Source organism: Poecilia formosa, unplaced genomic scaffold (genome assembly GCF_000485575.1).
Source record: "Poecilia formosa unplaced genomic scaffold, Poecilia_formosa-5.1.2 Scaffold553, whole genome shotgun sequence".
Classification (NCBI taxonomy): Eukaryota; Metazoa; Chordata; class Actinopteri; order Cyprinodontiformes; family Poeciliidae; genus Poecilia; species Poecilia formosa.
Genome location: NW_006800492.1, coordinates 145947 through 167054, shown reverse-complemented (window position 1 = coordinate 167054; position 21108 = coordinate 145947). Strand labels below are relative to the sequence as shown.

The 21108-nt window shown below is 36.9% G+C and overlaps 1 protein-coding gene across 1 annotated transcript; it reads left to right on the top strand.

Annotated features, from left to right (window-relative positions):
- The first annotated feature begins 37 nt into the window (after positions 1 to 37).
- On the top strand, positions 38 to 20531 carry LOC103129524 (rab GTPase-activating protein 1-like). Its single transcript, XM_016665173.1, has 10 exons — positions 38 to 145; positions 5624 to 5855; positions 6133 to 6280; positions 12138 to 12342; positions 14029 to 14203; positions 15071 to 15228; positions 15808 to 15918; positions 19003 to 19069; positions 19361 to 19463; positions 20263 to 20531. Exons 2-10 carry the CDS (start codon positions 5718 to 5720, stop codon positions 20514 to 20516), a joined length of 1359 nt encoding a protein of 452 aa, XP_016520659.1. The 5' UTR covers positions 38 to 145; positions 5624 to 5717; the 3' UTR covers positions 20517 to 20531.
- The last annotated feature ends 577 nt before the right edge of the window (positions 20532 to 21108 follow it).

Sequence of the window (21108 nt, the reverse complement as noted above, 5' to 3'; positions counted from 1 at the left end):
AGGTTTTGAAGATAACGCGCATGCGCCTACATTACACCGGAAAATGTTTAATAAAACTCCAGAGTAATTCATCTTTGACACAACACACGATCTTCGCTGCAACTTATCGGACACAAAATAAACAACTCCACAAACCTTCAAATAAGTAAGTTGACAACTCTCTAAACGGCTACCTATGCTTATGTTAGAGTTACATCTGCGAGCAGATAAAGATGGAGACTTGTTTCCTTTCTTCGCTCTCGGGTGTTTTTCCTCCGGAGCCGGGCGGGGTGTTCCTGAAAAAGCTCAGTGGTCCAACTGTTTTGGACTTCGAGCTGGTAGCGTTAGCCAAAGTTAGCTCTAGCTCCCAGCTGTAGCCTAGCACACGTATCCAGGTACTTCCTGTCTAGCCCGCAATCACCTGTCTTGACATTCCCGAGTAAGCGAACAGGCTTGTGGAAGCTATTGTAAGAAACGTGAGAAAAAACAACTGATACATTTATGATGAGTTAGCTTGCTCCTTGCTAATTATTTCTCGGTGTTTGTGGTTTCTGCGTTCACTTAGCTGCTGCAAAAGCAATCTGTCCGCCTCTCATTGTAATGATTTGCAAGGCAGCACTTTGTCAAAGCTGTCCTGCTTCCTACATGCTTATCACGGTACAGTTTACAGATAAAACATAGCAAATGAGGGTAACCAGCTGGTGTTACCATGGCACTCTTTGCCCCATCCAGGCCTGTAGACATAAACAAAAGCAGTTTACTGCAGTAGTTTACCCTCCTAGGACCCTAACAACAGCGTTGTCATGTCAGACTCACAGCATCATCAGCTGTCTGTGATGCATTTCTTTAAATGACACTTGATGGACCTCTATCACGAAATACTTTTAGTGTAGAAATGGTTTCCTGAAGGTGTGGTTGATTTCAGTTTCACAGTTGACAAGTTCAAAGTGTATGGAGACATGTTGGTGCTATACTATAGATAGATATAAACACCTTTTTTTCATTCTTCCTCTCTCCCCCAGGCATACATGTGTGAAAAGTATTTTAAAATAAACTTGAAATGAGTTAACCGCAACAACTGTGGCCCAGAGATGCAACAGTTTAGGACAAAGAAAAACAAAATTTAAAGAAGACACTAGCAAAATAAGCTGTTTTCAATTCATAATAAGGAATTATATTTTTAATATAATTACAGATTATACCTATGACACTAGTTTTTACATTTTTCCTTCAATTTAATACTTTAAATTATGTTTTAGCAGAGCATTGACTAGGAGAAACACTGATAACTGAAAATTAGAATGTAGAAAATTATTTTGAATGCAACATAACCAATGCATTGAGTCCTATCCAAAAAATAGCATTGATTGTTTTTTTTCCTTGTGGACTTCACAGGAAATGATTCAGTATCAGGGTATTGATAGAAACATTTGCTTAAGATGAAATTTCAAAGCTTATCTTAGCCTGGGAGGGAAAGGAAACCTAAACTAAGCATTACTGAAATCAGTGTTACAACTGGCTGTAGGTAATGTGTTTTTCTTGCTTCAAACAACATGTCTGCTTTTATTTGAACAATTTTATTGTCACTTTTTGTAAATAGTTTGGTTTTTAATGCACAAATACATATGCAGAATTTATAATTTTTTAATTGGCACATTCCTTTGGATATTTTTAGTATTTTACATTGTAATTTTGCCCTTTCTACACAGCATGTTATTATTCTGTTTTTTATGCATTACATTCTTATCTTTGTGTGAATCTACATGCATTGCTTGCCTGTCAGTTTGTTGCAGTTTATTTGTTCAAGAGCCCAATTAGCTGCAGTAAAACTACAACTATTCTTACAGTGGCCCAACAGAATCATAAGAAAAAAGTTGCACATTTACCTTGAACAATACAAAAATCAGGGAGATCTATATACTTTCCCTTTACACTTCCTATTGCAATTATTCGTTCTACATTCTGTAAAATTATGCATATCACTTTGCTGCTATTACAATTAAATTACCAAGAGATATTTCTATTCTATTTTTATTTTCTATCCTATTTTTATTTCTGTTCCATTTGCCATATCCAATCAGCCATAGAATAAAAATATTATTTAATGTCCCTCAGTGGGGAAATTCATGTGTACCAGTAGCAAAAGGGAAATCACAGAAAGGTAAACGTATAAAATCCAAAATGGTTTGCTTTTAAAAATAACAAATTTCACTTTCTGTGCATATACTTTCTGCAATTTTTTATTTTTTTTATTTTTTTGAAAAGGGGATGTTGAAGTTCTCAGGTTAGGTTCACAGGGGGCCACCGAAATGATTTAGCAAGAGAAGTTGCTGTTATCTATCTGTCCAAAATGCTGGCTGCATCATTCACAGCTATATGAGAGGCCATGTGCATTGCATCACCTTTCAGTAGTTTGGCAAAAGCAAAGATTTCCCTCATCTCTCATTCTTCAAGTGAACTGTAAGTGCTACATAATGCATCATACAGCATGAGGGGACGTTCAGCAAAACAGAAAGACCCAGACAAACAAAACCTTGGTGAAAACACTGATTCAGTTACAATTAATGTTTATTATTATTTCGATTTATCCCCACCGAAGGCTTCACTTGAGCTGTCCAGCTGTTTCTTCTGTTGCTGGGAATTCCACATCTGTTCTTTAAACTACTGATCAGCTCTGCTTCATGTGTTGTGCCATTGTCAAACACACAACCTCTTCCTGGTTTCACACAGGCTGTGGCTGGTAGCACGTTAGCCAGCCTACCAGTCCTGAACTGGAGACAGACCAGTAATGACAGGGTGCCAGTTTGCTGCTCTTTTGTGACCACAAGGGATGAGACTGTTTGTGTCATTTTGGAGTAGAATCAGTTAATATTAACATGTCTGCAAAGTCTGGTGAGCTGTTGATGTTATATGCATGCAAAGCAAAATATTTATTTTATTATAATGTAATTACCTTTGTAAAAGTTGATTATATGCATGTTTAATTTTGATGAACGGAGTGTTTTACTATAACTGTGTGACTCGAGTTTGTGTAGCACAATGGGATGTGGTTTATGTGCACTGTCATCTGGTTATTTAAATGAACAGTGTAGCAGGAGGAGCCTATTTAACACATTGGTGAGACCTTTAGCAGACTAAAGGTGAAAAAAATGTTTACCATGTCAGGATAAATATAATCAACAAATAAACATCAACAGCACATACACAACATTCAGGACTCTGTATAAGGGAAAGATAATCAAATCATTTAGTCAAATGGATCTCTTATCTGGACTGTTATGCAGAAACTTGTAAAAGTTAATAGGCAGATTGTTCTTGTCTTTTTTTTTGCGAGTGTAATGGATTATGTGTGAATTGAGCACATGACTTATTTTGCCTCCTGCATTTTAGCCTTTGCAGATGGCTGGAGGATAATTTGCCTAGTCTTAACTGTATGAATGCCTTCTGTGTGCATCCAATCATGGCGTTATCTGTGACTGAATGGCTCCTTCCTGCATTCCCTCTCGTCAGTTTCTATTTGTATGCCTGAAACCTAAAGTTTCAGATTATCTTTTAAAGATACAGTAGATTCCTGCAAAAGCACCAGTGAGTGTAGTTTTGTATGAATAAATGTGATTAGTTTTGTGTTGTACTGTCAGAATTTAAAACAATTTTCAATTGTTTTTCTTTAAACTAGAGAAGCACCGATTTCCAAATGCCTTATTTCTGATCTTTTTTTGCTTTTCTTTGAAGTCAAACCTGCTTCTGATTTTCAACAATTGTTTTTCTAAGACAAAGATAAAATGGAAATATGTCGCAGGTTCTTTGATAGAGGTGGTTTTGAATTCATGAGGAAATAAATGAACCAAGAGCTTGTCCCTATTCTTTTTGTTTTTGCACGTCTTCATGAGTCTTTAACCTCGCTCTGATTTTAATCGACTAAGAAAAGTGCATGAAATATGTTATTTGTGGCGGTGTTTATAGTTATAGGGTGGGGGGAGTTCTAATTGTTCATGCATTTCAGAAATATTAAGGAAAATTCTGATTTTTCACCAATCAGAGCCGAACAAAGAGTAACTAGTTATGATCTGTGGCAGATTATAATCAGATCAAACTGACAGGTATTGATGTCAGACAGCATTATGTCTGAAAGTTAACTTTATGGTAGAAAGTTAGAATGCCTTTACCACAAAGTATAAGTCACAGTTGTGATTGGTTACATATATGATTATTGTCTTCATGTTTCTGGTCTTCATGTTATTACAGTCGTTTTGATCTACATTTGTTTTCTCATTAGGTTGTTATTAATATTAAATGCCCAACATAACCTGCTGCTTGTATTTTTCTGGCTTTTTTTTTTTGCCAGAGCATTTTTCGCATTTTTCTTTTCCAATAAAATAGTCAGGCCATTGTAAGAAGTGATTATTAATTTTTTGACTGTTTCTATTCTAATGCTTTATTTTAACAGCATTTCAAAGATGTTGGCAGCACTTATAGAAATGTAACCTTTTAATTTCACATTCCAGCAGCCATTCATTAACTACTGTTTCATAAAGGCGTGTTTGTGGCTTAGCCAGCCGTTTTCTAATGTGTACAGGTTGTATTAAAGATACTTAGGCCCTGTCAACACTTGTTTTGTAATGTGTGCTAACAGAGATACCACAAATAAATGTCCATTAATGTTTAAAATAAACTAAGGTACTTTTTAGATTACCGTTTTTAGGAAAGCTGATATTAATGTTATTTCTGTACATGCCCACTTAATTTTGAATATATTTATGTTTGAAAAATAATTTATTGTTTACAAGAGTGCAAATTAAGTTAGTTAAATATGCAATCTAATTGTAATAAATCTGAAAACTAATTCCCATCAATTAATTCAAAGTGAAACTCATCCAGTACATTGATTACACACAAAGCAACATATTTTCAAACTTATTTTATTAGGCTTTCAGCTAATCCTAGTAGTTAATTGAAAAAATTTAAATATGACATTTGTAGATATAAAAAGGAATCTATAGTAATAGTTCAAGTTTTTCGATTAAATTACAGAAATAAAGAAACTTCATGATGATATTCTAATTTTTGAGATGCACCTATATTAACAATATCTTACGGAGTTTTTTAAAATAATTTTTAATTTAATTAAAAAACAGTTATTTTTAATAAAAGTAACAACAAGAATAATTATCTTAAGTAGCATTTTGACAAACTTTAAACGTTCTGTACAAAGTTTAATTTAACATAAAGTGCTGGATGAACACTCAGTTATACATAAATAACATGTTTAAAAATATAACCATCATAAAGTGTCATTAATGGAAACTCAATGGTTGTATTAACTGCTCAGTTGGGCTTTCAGAGACTGTTGCTGCAGTTAAATCTTATGAATTATGCAACTGAATATGTTGTTATATAACAAGTGGGTCCTTCCATCCTAACAGGTATATTTGTTGATTTTATGTGCTGAACTGTTTCATAATGAACTTTTAAGGGTTGGACACTCTATTGTGAATGTAACTATATGACTGTTTGGGAGGCAACAATATCATGAGTTCACATTTTGCATGCCAATAGGATATTGAGTCTGAAGGAGCCTCACTGCTCTTTGTATTCACATGCGAGTGCCGCATTTCTAATCCAGTTCCTTTTGTTTTTCATGCAGGCTGCCATCCAACACAGCTGGGCTGACAGGAGGGAAGGGGAGAACATTAACCTTGGTCTCCCTTAGATCCTGATCCTGAGTGAACCTGCTAGCCATGGATGACAGCTCCTCACTGGGCAAAGTCAGCAGCTCTACAGAGTCCGTGGCCACCGTCACCAGTGAAGAGTTTGTCCTAGTGCAGTCCAGCTCGGCCAGTTCACCGCAGGGCTCTGAGGGCAGACCGAGACTCAAGGTCAGAAATGAGCACCATGTGATCACTAAATTAGTTTAATTGTTCCCATAATCTACAAAGTTAGTCACACCTGAGATATTTTGAGTAAATTTGAAGTTGCAAAATATAAGACAAAACTCTTCCTTTCAATATTTTACAAGATTAAGTGGTCTTTTGCACCAAATATACAGTCTCTAAACTGCGCTGAATACATTTGTGGATGAATTTTATGTGATTCTGTGTAGTCATAAGCTCAAAATAGCCTGCTCCTGTAATATTTTGTCCCCCCCACCCCCAGATGTCGTGGAATGGAAGTGATCAGCTGGAAAAGGCAATGGAGGAGGTGTTGGATGATGATGATGAGGTGAAGGTAGAAAAGAGCTGCGTGGAACAGATGGAAAAGCAAAAGAAACTGGAGAGCCAAGTGTCAGAGACCCAACCTGCAGGTAAACACTCTGGAACCAATAGGTTTGAATAAGGTCAACATGTAGGCCGTCAAAAAAAAACAAATTTTCTGGACAATCATTTGTCCCAGTAATTACTGCGATGAACAATAATGATATTTTGAGACTTTTTTCAAGTAACATATTTATGATATTTATGATAATAAGTTTCCTCTCTCAAAGATTAATAAACTTTAATTCTGTAATTAACATTTAACACTGGAACTGTAAGATATTGTAACTATCCAAGATAAAACAAAACAATAAATAAAACTGAATTATAAACCAAACATAACTGAAACTTTACATAAAATTGATTTTGACATCTCTATAAACAAGACTTCAATCAGAATGGAAATGATCAAACTTATTTTAATTTGTCATGCAATTAATTCATTGCTTACTGCAGTGAGCTTGTTAGCATGCTCATGATCTGTTAGCTGGTACTTTTTAATTAATCAAATTTATAAACTTTATGACTTGAAGAATATGAAAGCCTGTGGTTGGGTACCCCTGGTCTACTGCATATGTAGTTAAGTAATGTCTATGTATTGTTTTGGTTTTGGTTTATAAGAAATTTATGCAGTGTGTTATTATTATTAGATAAATTAAGATATATTTAAATTCATTGGTTAAGTACAAGGGTACAAATTGTCTTGTTCCCGGTATAAAAGCAGAAAATATTTGGGTGAAATGGCAACACTTGAGTACAAAACGGGGCCTTGATTTGCCAGAGCCGTGCCCCTCCCATGGTTTTCTTTGCTGATGGATCAACACAGTCAGCACTTGAACTCTGGCTGCTTTGTATGTAAACATAGTTGACTGAGATCACTCAATAAACAACCCTTGTACAGCAAAACAGCTTTCAGGCTGCAGGACCTATACACACTCATGAACTACTTTTCAGCATTACCTGTACAGACTTGAATAATGAACAAAGTTATTCTGTTTGAGTTTGTCTAATTTTGGCAGTTCTACCAACCACCATGTATGAAAACAACAACATGGCTTGTATAGTTCTGTTTGATGGAGTAATAGGGATCTGTTCCATGGGGTGACCTAAACAAATAACCCAGGCCTATTTTGGTCACTTGTGCTCAAACGCAACCTGTTCAGGTGCACAAATCAAGTTCAACAAGGTTCTAAATCATTTACTGGTAAAACAACCTGAGCTGCAGCTGAATGTGAGGATAAGTCCATGTTGTTGTCCAACAGGAAAATCATGATTTCTAGCACTGGCTTTCTGCTCTTCTATTACATCACTTGACTCCATAAGCCAGCATCTTTACAACAGTGAAAAACCAGTGAAATTTAACTGAAACTGTATATTGTGTAATACTTTAGCCTGTTTTGAGTTATTTTTTATTGAGATGGGCTGGTTATCAGTGGCAGTTCTAGACCAACAGTAACAGGGTGGAGCCGGTGTTGTTTTTGATAAGGGCACAGAACAAAGGCATGAAACTAAAAACAGGGCAGTATTTCATTTTTGAATATATTAAGTGAGCCACTTGTGACTTTGAAGCTCAAGATGGCTCAAGCTAAAAGTCCAACACCTTTATTTTTATTTAATTTTGAAGGTAAATAATGAAATTAGTTTAAGGGACCAATTTAAGAAATTAATTTAGTATTATCTCTTCATTACCTCGGGCATAGCAAGAGCAAAAACTGGTTCTACAGGGGCACTGGCGCCTGTTGCTCTCCGTCTAGAACCGCCCATGCCAGTTATAAATATAAGAGAATATTAAGGTTTAAAAAATGAGATGAAGTTATAACTGCTAAAATGGTTTGCTAAGCTATTCCTATTAAGGTCCTTTGTAACAAAATGCCAGAGGAAATGCAGGAATGACTGGATTAATGCAGTGCTGTTCTCCTTCCATCTGCTGTTGTGAACTGCCAGTCGGGTGACTAAAAGAAGGCGTCTGCATTTATCTCGCGCTTACAGAAAAGACAAAACTGGCCGCTTGGAAATAGTTCCAGTCGTAAAGAAGCACAGACAGTCCTGTTGGGGAAACTGAAACAGTTCCATGAGTTGTTTCCAACTCCTAACACCAGGCCAGCTTTTTACCCCACAACCCGTCTATGTCTATGTAGGGATGTAAAACTAACCTTTATTCTATTCTTTATCAAAACAGATTAGCCGTTTTCTGTTGTGAGTTAGAGCTCCTTATTATTAATTCACAACATTTCAATTAATTGAAAGCACATCTGAGTGTATAATTTAGTTAGGAGAAATATAATTAATAATACAAAAATCAGGAGAGAATTGTGGACCTCCACAAATCTTGTTCATCCTGGGTTTCAGTTTCCAAATGCCTGGTTTTCCAAGTGCTGCGCTAATTTGTTAAAACTTTCTATGTACAAGTTTAGACTTGTAAAAACAGGGGAATGTCCACCCAGCACACTATTAAGAAGGGGGTTTTCTGTGATGTGAGTTTTTGGTGATTAATATGTGGACAGTCCCAGGGAAAAACAAAACATTTTCTGAAAATGCTGACTGATGCTGGTAAGAGGGTAAATTAATTCTGTACTAATATAGGCCTAAAGCCATTGCTTCAATGGTAATCTAAAAATTTTGATATTTTTGCAGATTATCTGTCTCATAGTGTCACAACATAGTGATTTTTTTAAATATATATTTTTTAAAAATCTAATTTTTTTTTAACTGGAATACTGCAGATTTAAGGAAAAATGGGGCAAGTTTGCAACCCTGAGAAGACCATCCCAGATGTGAAGCGTGGAGACGGCAGCATCATGCTGTGTGGATGTTTTGCTGCAGGATGGAGCGCTACACAAACATAAATAGATAGTTTTATGAGTAAAGAACACTATTTGGAAATACCGAAGCAACATCTTGAGACATCAGCCAGGAAGTTAAAGCTCTTGCACAAATTGGCCTTTCAAGTGGCACAGCATCAACAAAGTCAATCAGCTGAGTGTGCATCACAAAGCCTTGATTCCAGGCACAGACCATTTGGTATGTCAAGCAACTTGGTCCACAAACTTGACTCAGTTACACCAGTTCTGTCAAACCAAAATTCAAACAATTGTGAGAAACCTGTGGAAGGATAGTAAGAACATTTGAAAGGTTATTCAACCAAATATTGTGAAATGTCTATAAACGTCTGAATTTAAAAAGGTACAAAAAGTTGAATAAACAAATCCTCTTCATAGGAACTTGATGATCCTCTGCTAAGCAGCCTGTTATTGTACTGTATTGTGCTGTATTTATTTTAGTTGTTGTTTTTGAATGTTGTTATATTTCACACCGCAGTATATGTGAGTACTGAGAGGCTCCTAGCCTCAGGAAGGAATAAAAAGCTAGCACTGTTATAAAAATACAGTTACGGCTTCAAGCTGTAAATCTTTATTTCCCAGCATTGAAAGATGTATTTTTACTCTGTTATTATACAGTGAGTATCTTAGGGTGAGCCCTGAGTGATTCTGATGCTGTGTTTTAACTCCTCTGTGTCACTGACTGACTTGTTTGGATAGTTTCAGTCTGTTTTTTCCCCCACTTTAACTGCTTTTAATGATCCTTCATTATGTTTATGACAAAATAAAAAGCAGATGTGATTCTTCATATCAGAGGAGAGGAAGTCCAGCATAAAGAATTTTTTTATTTTTGGATGAGTTCAGGTGAAATGAAACGGAGAGTGATGAAATGTGTCACACAGGAAATAAGCACGTACTATGACAGTCTTTAAGCAAATGGTTAGCAATGTTCAGAAGAAGGAAGCGTTTTGCTCCAAAAACGGCAAAAAGACGAGGTATGTTGGCACATTTTTAAATGCATATGCAGCTATTCAGCTTTTATTTTCAGTTCAAGTTGGTGTAGACATCTTTACTAGCAAAACTAATCAGTTATTTTTAAATCTTATAGACAACATCAAATGTAGAACTAGCGTTATTTAATGCCACTGTGAGGTTCCACTTTGAAGGTGAATGCACTTTTGCTTTCACTTGAGGTGTTTGATGTTCATGTGTGGCGAATGCCCAGGGCAGCACTATATTGGGGGCATGCTGACTCCTTTCTTTTTTCTTTTTTCTTTTTGTTTAACTCATCTGATAGTTGTCGTCTTTAATATTTTTCTCTATTACCTCTGCACTGGAGTGGGGGATTCATTTAGCTGTACAGGTAAATATGACTGCACAGCAGCTTTGTAAGGTTGCCATCTGATTAACATTATTAAAGCTCTTGTTTGACATGTTTTTATGATTTGGGGACATTTAATTATCTTTTGCCCACACCCTGAACTACCTAGTCCAGTCAAACCTGAACTGGGTAAGATGGATCATTTGAACTACAGTTTGAGATTTATGAAACCTTTATTATGTTCCTGGAAAAAAAACAAAACAAACAAAAACACCTTTTTTTTGCATTAGGTAGGGCTGTAACAAAATCTCTTTGTACAAGATCTTGTAATGTTAAAACATTACAATATTTCTCTTTAAAGTAACTGCTAGTCAGTTGCAGTCAGCCTTTCTTCACCTGATGAAATTCTAACATAATATGCTCCAAATATTCTTAAATAATTTGTTTAGTAGCACTTTGGCTTCAAAGTAAGAGTGGTAAATGGTGACAGAGTGATAAACAAGGCATATTCGATATGTAAACACTATATTTCAGATTCTGAAGGAGGCAGAAAGCATCTCTAAAACAACCAATGGCTGGAGGACAGAAATGGAAAATGTTGTAACTGCAGACCATTCATGGTTGAAGCACTGTTCTAAGGTGTGAACAGATAAAAAGGCAGAAAAAGATTTCAGTTTGTCAAGTTGGTGGACAAAAAATGAAGAATAAAGGCCTTTTTGACGTAAATTAGATTTTTAAAGTGTTCTTGAAAGTATTATGAAAGTCTCGTCCTGTCTTGTTCTTGTGAATGGCTAGATGATATGGCTGAAAAACGTATCATGATACAAGAGTTTCATATCTGCTTATATAAAAAATTATTGATTCATTTTTTGTTTTAAATATCTGGAATACTGCCAAACTGGTGACGTGACATAAGTTTACTGTCGCACTTATTTCCTCCCTCCACTTCCTTCTGTTCGTTTTATTTTTAAGCAGTGGTCGCACCGTGGTAAAACATTAATCTGCTGCTGTGCAACTTACTCAGACAGGTTGTTGTTGTGCAACTACAGGTTGCTTAACAGGTTGTTGTTAGGCAACCACAAGTTACTCAGACAGGGTGTTGCTAGGTAACCAAAGAATGACCAAGTTAGTCGATGTAATCAAACTTGCTTAGCTGGCAGTGAGAACAGCTAAAGCCTTTAATTTCCCTACATCCCCCAGAATGCTGCGTGGTTCTGGATCGGAGTTCAATTAAATTATTGAATATCTATTGATGTTGATCATGTGTTTACAGAGATATCTATTGTTATTGATATATTGCCCAGCCCTATGTGATACTAATGAGTTTTAGGTATCGCCACTCCCCTAATTAAGACCGTGATAAATTGTTGGGGAAGTATTGGTCACCATTTAAACAAAAACTGGCAGTGTCGTCGGTATGATTTTGCAGGTGTGCTAGACAGCTGCAGGGAGGCTGAGAGGGAAACTGTTAGCATGCTATAAAAGCGAGCATGTGAGCAGTGGAAGTTCAGCTGCTGGGTTCATTGTTCTGCTTCCTGTTTGCTGGTATGAAAGTTTCAGATCGGAACCTATTTCAGAGAAGACCCTCGAACTTCCTCTATCATTCTAACACATCTTTTCTCCATCCTCTTCTCAGTGCTGCGAATGCAGCTTTGCTCTTTCTGTCGCCATGTTTCCTGTTCACATGACATGGAAAGAAAAATTCACCTCAAGTTCTCAACAAGTGGCCAAAACTGTTAAGAGAAAAACCTGTCTGTCTGCACACAGAAGCATGTCCGGCACCATCCAGTCCCAGTGTCATAGAGGAGGACAGCGTCCAGTTCAACAAGCTATCATACCTGGGTTGCACGTGGGTCAAAGCTCCTCGCAACGAGGCAGAGGCGCAGAGAGCCATGGCGACCCTGCGAGCGGAGAGCGCCATCCCGATTCCCATCACACTGCATGTTCCCTGTGGGCCAGATGGTTCTGTCAGGTCAGATAACGGAGTCTGATTGTAAGGAATACTGAGCGGCTTGAAAGTTGGATTGGCAAAATATTAGCATGCAGTGGTTTGCAAATATATTCACATCCCTTGAACTTTTTTTTTTTCACTTTTTTACTCCTTTAGTGTGTTTCCCTGGGACTTACTGTGATAGACTAACAAGGGATGAAAGTGAGAAATTGGTTTCAACATTTTTTTACTCATAAGTCTTAAAAGTGTGATGTTAATGTGTGTTTACTTCCATTTTCTTCTCCGACATGCCTTAGTAAAATACAGTCCACCAAACATCACCTATTTAGAGTTTTACTAACTAACTAACTAACTAACTAACTTAATTCGTTTGGCACAACTTTAAACCCACCAAAACATGTCTGGTCAACTAAATTGCCAGACCACGTGTGAAGGCCATCAGTCAGAGAAGTTGTAAGTTGTCCGTATGAACGCTGGAGGAACTGCAGAGATTCTCAGCTTGGGGCAAATGTTGGTTGTGCCGTCCACACTTAAAAGTTTTCAAGAATTTGACTTGTTAAAGGAAGCCAAATGAAATGCCTTCTGTGGTCCCATAAAAGTGACGCTGTGTCGTTGATAGAGGATTCCCTGGTCAGATGAAACTAGAGTTGAACTTTTTGGGCCAAAAATAAAATGCTACGTGTGGTGGAAAATACCCCTGAACACACCACAGCTATTAGTAAAAGTGCGGATGGAAATATCAGGCTGTCGGGATGTTTTCCTTCTGCAGAAACAGGAAAGCTGGTCAGAGTGGATGTGAAGATGGACGACACTAAATATAGGAGGAAAACCTGTGAGAGGGTCTAAAAGGCTGAAGTCATCGACCCTGAACAGGCAGCCAGAGTTACAATATTATGGTTTAGATTCATTTGTATGATGTTTGGGTAAAGTAAAGTACAAACCCAAACTATTTGTGTTTTTTGCCAAAACCTAAATTGATCTTCACAGATCCTCCAATCAGACTGGGCTTCAGCTGTTTTGAAAAGAACTGGCAAAAGAATAAAAAAAATAAAATTAACAGAAGTTGTTATAATGTGAAAAACTATGAAAAAGTTCAAAAGGGTATGAATACTTTTTGCAAGCACTTGTGTTCAACCTTTTTGGAAAAAACTACTTTTTGCAAAGCATGGTGTATAAATTTGTGTTTGGCTTTGATTCAAAGTTCGAACACAAAATATTTCTTATATTTATATTAATGTGTAATTGTCCTATGGATACTTATATACATGGATAAAATGGCATTTTTAAAACACAAATCATAAGATGATGATGAGGACTTTTTAGCCTAATTATCAAATCCAACCTTTCTTCTTTACGTAAATCAGTCAACACAAGTTTTCAGACCTCCACGGTATTATGAAAATGACTTTGGAGGTCATTTTCCAAGAATGAAAAAAATGTGCTACAGACCATGAAGTAAAATCAGTTGACAGAAACTTTTAGCCATGTTCATTCATTTAATGAAAAGGGAACACTGAATTTAAAACGTACTCTAGAGGAAATGAGACAGTTGACTAAAAGAAGAATAAAGCAGCCATTTATGCACTGATTATTTATAGCTGAAAGCCTTACAAATTAATTCAGCTGTAAATCAAAAATAGAAACAATCAGCTTCATGTACAGTAACAGAAATATTGTGTGTAATTTTTTTCCTTTCCATCTTCTCAGAATCGTAGACCAGGCCTCAGGAACAGAGATCGCCTCCTTCCCCATCTACAAGGTGCTGTTCTGCGCCCGCGGGCGGGAAGGCTCTGTGGAAAGCGACTGTTTCTCCTTCACTGAGAGTTACCGAAGTTCAGAGGATTTCCAGATTCACGTCTTCTCTTGCCACATCAAAGAGGCCGTGAGTTAAACTTGTTTAGACCATAAACACTAAACAAAATCTCAGCAAGTTTCTCAGGCTCCACTAGTTCAGTTCTTTAACATTTTAGATCCAAAATACTTTTTAAAAATGATTATTTTCCCTTCCAGCATCAGAAGCTGTTAATCCTGTCAATGACTTGGACTTTGTTGCCATTACAGAAATGCAGTGGAATCACAACAGAAATACAGATCTGTACAAATAGTTGGTTATGCAGCTTGTAGATTTGCATTTAGTTAAATAAAGCCGTCTGTACTTGTTAGTCCAGTTCCTGTCCGTATGTAGTGTGCTTCAGACTACGTGTTTCTTTCTTATTATACAACAGGATCTCACTACTCCATTTTAGTTCTGTGAAACCAATAAAAATGTTTTGCTTTTTTTGTAGTTACAAAATATGTATGGCACTTCTGATTATCTTGGGATCTCCTGCAAGTTGAAAACATGTAGAGTTCACAACAGTGTTGGAAAAGTGTTACTTGACTCTGTTTTCCTTCTGAACTTAATTTGAAAAACTTATAAACATACAAACAAATTATCCTGCAGCTCAAAGTCCAGCTGGTCTGAAAAAGGAAGAAGGGTGAAGACCAGCAGTTACCTTAAATAACGTGGCGCGTTCATACATGACTAGTAAAAACTTCCAGTGTTTCAAAAATATTTAGTTGTACCAGCTGTTGTTGGCCAGCTGGGGGCACTATTGTCTTTTATTTTTTCTCCTCAATTTGTTTCTTAGTTTTCCAGTTTTATTTTTCCTTCTGTTTACTTGTAAGGTATTTATTTTGTAACATCTTTTTCAATTTCTATTCCCTCCCTTTTTTGATTTTTCTGTCCTTTTTTGTTCTTTTCGTTCAGGTCAGCCGCATCCTGTACAGTTTCTCCACAGCCTTTCGGCGCTCTTCACAACGAGCAGACATCAGGGACACGGCGCTTTCTGGCCCGCCTGACGGAGATCTCTACACCTTCACTGTCTCACTGGAGATCAGAGAAGATGATGGCAAAGGCAACTACAAGTACTTGGTCCAAACACCCAGACACACACAAATGCAAATCAAATGCACAGACACAGTTTCCTGTTTTGTCTTTTTAATAACAGGACTCTGGATAGAAAATATAATCTTTGCAGTTGAAAATTTTGACTCTGCTAGCCTAATGATCGAAAACATGGTCGGCCAATTTTTTCATGTCAGTTGTCAAAGGTAAATAACTTTTGACATCTGAAGTAAAATGTAAAGAAAATATAACAGTTACAAAGCAACAGAGAATGAACCGAGTAAAAAAAAACAAAGCTATATTGAAGTACTTTTGGTAACTTTCACAGTTAATTTCAGGTATTTGAGTATCCAACAGTACAAAGAGACACACAACTGATTTGTCATTGTCTGACTTTAGACGGCTAGGATTAACAAAAATGTAAATATATATGTAAAAAAATATTTCTTTAATTGCTGAGGCAAATAGAAAAAAAATTAGTAATTCAAACTAAGTCAGGAAAGAGTTTGCCTGATTTGACGGCAGACACTTTGAGGAAAAATGTCATATATTGTATGTAAATATCTGGTCTTCATAACTCATTTTTTTCTCTTTCCCAGCCCGGTGCCAAAGGACAGGGATAAGTTTTACTTCAAGCTGCGACAAGGTGTCCAGAAGAAGGTGCTGGTTTCTGTTCAACAAATGTGCAACAAGGAGCTGGGCATCGAAAGGTTGGCATTAAAATGGTTTTCAGTATAAAACAAACTCTGAAGTATAACATAATGAACCAGGTACAGAACATGAAATTATCACAATGTAGTGTTGCAGTTGAACCCATAATACAGGTACAATTGGAGACAGGAGATATAATACATAGACTTTACATAAAATAACAAACTTATAATACAGCAACAATAAAGACAAGGAAGAGGCAAGATAGTAACTTTCTTAGCAAATGAGAAAGTTAAATACTGAGGAGCCTGATTATTTGATAAAGAACAGGTGGCTGATTGGGAACAGGGTGCAGCTGTGAGGGAAGACGGGCAGCCTGACAGAAGGAAGAAAACTAACGAACATGAAGGAGCTGAGGAGGAAATAAACGATGACCAAGTCAATACACCAATCTAAGGAAAATCTAAAACACTGAATACAAAGGAGGGATCTGATATAATGACATAAAGGTTGGATGCAAACAAACAAGGACTGAACCACCAAACTACCATAACCCCATCAGCAGACAAGAGCCGCCCTGATCCTCGTGAATCTGAGGTCTGAAAGTCAGTCTTCCTTACCGAAGAGTAGACTGTCCAAGGAACGCTGAGAAGAATTATTCCTCGAATGCTGAAGCACACGTTCCCGTCCTCTTCCTTAAAAATTCAATTCAGTTCATTTATATAGCGCCAATACACAACAAATGTAATTCAAGGCACTTTACAAAAAAAGAAAGTAATTTAAATTCAGTCACATACATTCCAATTGATCCAAGTTACACACAAAACTCAATTTACTATTCAAATTAGTTTAAAAAGTTTTCTAAGGACTTAATTGGGACCACCACCCCATCCAACCACTCAGCAGGTTCTTCCTGGTCCTCTATGCAACATTAAAGAGGCAAATCAGCTGGCCAACAATACTCAAACCCTCCAGCATCTCAGGAAAAATCTCTTCCACCCCTGTCTCCCTGAAACTGGGTGCTTTTTAGATACCTCAGCAACTGCTGGCATGGTGATGGACCTGCCTTAAAGACCCTAGTGTCATAATCTGGCTTTTAGGATAAACGGTTCAATGAATAAATAATCCTATTTTCATAAGCCAGCCAGAAATATCTTGAGTCTAGCTTGACCACAAGTCTGCACCTTTAGGCTCTGACTCTGTTTTTAAAAAACTGGGTATTTAAATCGTTGTACTGAAAGTACAGACATAGTTCCACTTTTCTAGATGCCATTATAGAACCTTTCCTGTCTTATACTTTAACTCATTTATTCTTTCTGTACAACGGAGCATTAACCCAGTTAATGGTGCACAAAACATTTATGGACTTATCTTTTATGTGTTGGTATTTTGGGGATGGTTGGTTTAATCAATATAAAGGATTTCAACATGCCTCTGTTTGACATCTAAAATAAACAAGAAGGATGGAATATTCTGGCTGTTTAATGCTTGATTCTCATGAACTCGGTGAGCAGTAGTGCAGACTGTGTTTTAAAGTCACATTCAGATATCTGCAGCCCACTGTTTAAATGTTCATATGCTTGAGTACCACTGGAAAAACTAGGTCATTTCCCCTTTTTCATCTTCACACCTCTGTGGCCATCAGACAGAGACAAAAAGCTGCCCACTTTTTTTTTTCTTTTCTTTTTCAGACATTGAAACCTCTATTGTTCTTCAGAGAGATCATTCTCATGTCTGTTGACATTGATTTTTGACCCTTAATTAATATACATATATATTATTATCTGTTCCTTGGGAATACAGTTTAATTTGTCATTAAATTTTGTGGCAGTGGAATGGTGTTAGACTTGTTCTCGGATTTCATCAGTGAGTCCGACCACCTCTGTGACAGCAGTTTAGTTTCCCTAGCTAGAAACAATAAATGGATATTAACACAGTTCCACGGAATAGAGACTTCAACAGTGACTTCAGAGAAGCGATTACTGTTGTTATTGGAGACCATTTAGGACGGTTGCCGCCTGTCTTCCCAGGAATAGACACTCTGGGGAAATTCACCCCACAGTCAGACCATGCAAAAGCCTCTGCAAGTCTGTTAGCATGTTAAACACAGCGTGTCCACAGAATCACGTCACACCAATGGCTGTTTTCATTGGGTCGACCAGGACACCAAAATATCCCACAACCAAACATGAAGCCACCTGTCTGAAACTGGGTCATGCAAGCAGGGAAGCAAAGTTGGGATAAAATTCCTCTAAGACAGCTAAAGATGCTTCAGCTAACTGCACAGACATGAGGTGTGTACATACATTTTCACACATGCCTTTTTAATTTTGGCCTTGCCTGTTTTTATTTTATTTAGATTGATGTGATTGGATGATTCGTGTCTCTTGTTCTAAGCTTGAGGCCACATTAGAACTTTGCAAAATGCAGATTATTCATGTCCAGATATGTAAAACTCTGCAGTTGTAATTGCAACAGGTTGTACTTTGTGCTTTGACTGTACAAATGTTGCTTCAGTGATTAGCTGTAAAAATGCATGCTTATGCAGTTTGGGTCAGAAACTGGAAAAACCTTTGCAACATAAAGATGAGAGGACACACATGTGTTACAAGTTCAGAAAGCATGTTTATTATTCCATAAAACCCTGCAATTCTTTTAAGGAAATAGTTTAGTTTGACAATTGCTATTAAACAAATCCCATTGGTTGTTCTTTGCATTTGTATTGAAACATCTGCTATCTTAGAGATTAAACATTCCAGAAATTAGCTTTGTTTTCTGTCCATATCACCAAACTCTAAGCTTCTGTAGGAGCAAGATTAAAGATTATAACAACAGAGACCTCTTAGCCTATTTTCTATCTGTTGTGGTTATTAAGACATTAAAATTAATTTCCTAGTTTAAAGTATCCAATGATAATTGGGCATAGGTTCAATCAGACAGTAAAGTACAATCTAAGACGTTTGAAACATCTCCGGAATAGATAAGATGCTGTATCTGAGTGTGGATTCACATCTTGAGTGTTTTTTTTCCCTCCATTTTCTTTTCTCTCTCAGCTAACTTGACTGATGAAGGCAGGCTGTAGCTCTGCCTTGGAATTAGTGGGTATTGATTTGTGGGTTGTGCCTCCTTTGTCTTCTGTTAAGGTGTTTTGGGATGCTGCTGAGTCCCGGGCAGAAAGTCTGCAACAGTGACATGCATCTTCTTGACATGGTATGTGGGACTTCATTTGACTCATTTTATTACTGGCCTTAAAGGGTTTAATTATAACATAAATCAATGCATGTGGCTGTTATTGTGAAACACCTCGCGAAAATGTATGGATTTATCAAATAAACCAATCTTTATGCTGATTTTGAGACTGAATTAGTTTATAGAAACATGATAACTGACCAGACTTTAACGGTACAAATCTTGTGTTATTGCATGATTAATAAGATCGTAGATAAAAACGTAAATATTGCTGGGGATAAGATTAATTTTATAACTCGACTCCCTTTATAGGAATCAATGGGAAAGAGCTCAGATGGAAAAGCCTACATCATCACAGGAACGTGGAATCCCAACATGGCCGCCTTCCAGCCACTGAATGAAGACACTCCCAAAGGTTTGTCTTCCAAAAAGGTTTTCTGGTTGGTTTAACAGTGTAACAGCACATCTACCCTTTTATCAGCAGGTTATTGGAGCCATGTTCTTATCCAGTATGGGGGTGTGGCGTCCATACAGGATACAGCTTCTTAACTCAGTATTTGTATTTTAGTTGGAGCCAGTTTGGGTAACTTTTATTAATAAAAAGCAAAGTTTAGGAAACCTTCAACTAGATTCATACTGAAACCCTGACACCTCTATTTATTTGCTTGTATATTATTATTTGTGTTAGTATATACTATTATTACTTAAGTTTTTATTTTCCCTATGTCTATTGTTGTTGTTTTCACTGTAACTGTTATGGACGTAGTTAATGAATATTAGTTTTTCTTAATGAGGTTAATGTTTATCTGAGGGAAATGTATTTCTGTTTGCTTTTTCCTTCATCAGTGCTCTCCAGATGACGTGCCAGTGTTGGAATTAAACAACATGTACACTTGCTGTAGGTCAAATGTCTAAAATGAAGGATTGTATTAATAAAATGTTAATAAGATGTAAAATATGAACTGGGACAAGGATGAATCTGAGTATATGTTTGTGTAAGACAGTTAATGGAAAAAGCATTTGGCACTAAAAACCTTATTTAGGAGTTTAAGTGTGAAACATTTTCTATCTAAGAGGTACAGATGCTTTAACAGTTTTAGTGTATTCCTAATGCTTTAATTTCAGCTTTTTCCAAATAAACAGATTTTAGTGACTGAATTTCCTAAGAAAACCAAGAGAGATGTTAACTTTATTTTGTTTGTTTCCATCCTCAGATAAGCAGGTGTACATGACGGTGGCGGTGGACCTGGTGGTGACCGAAGTGGTGGAACCCGTTCGCTTCCTGTTGGAAACTCTCGTCAGGGTTTATCCGTCAAACGAACGTTTCTGGTACTTCAGCCGAAAGACCTTCAGCGAAACGTTCTACCTCAGGCTGCGGCAGGTTGGTTTGCTGCAACTATTAATATCTGCTCCCCTTACATATCTGCTCCCCTTACATGGTGAGCCTTTATATATTCCTATATTCTGATTAAATATGTTGGCTGATGAACCTACGCGACATGTGGGTGTGTATGATTCACTGACTGTGAAATGCTTTGTGCCCTGGCATCAGTCAGTGGAAAAAAGAAGCTCAGTAACGAAGTGAGGCATAAAGACGCTTTGTTCTTGACTAGGTTGCTTTTTTTTTTTACTTTCTTGTTTTATACATTTGGACAAAAACAAAATATACTTATAGGTTTGCTTTTCATCAATGTCTTTTATTATTTTTTAGTACTGGTACATCATCGAAGCTGGGTTAATATCTGCAGGAGAGTAAATCACTAAAATAATCCGGATTTCCTTGTGATGCTTGGATTTTGAAATCTTGCTATAAAATTTGAGAATCAGTGTTTGGTCCTATTTTCCCAAACACTGATTTTGTTGCATTAACTAAAACTATGTTCCTGGTCATTTTTGTCAGCAATGATTTATTAATCTTTTGTAAAATATAGAGCAGCAATGTTTGTGTTGCAGCAGAGCCAATGCATTTAGGCATTATTAAATATTTAAAAAGCCAACCTGAGCAGGTCAGTTCAGCTTATTGAGTGTCAGTGAAGGCTTCTGGCTACGAATCTGTCAGC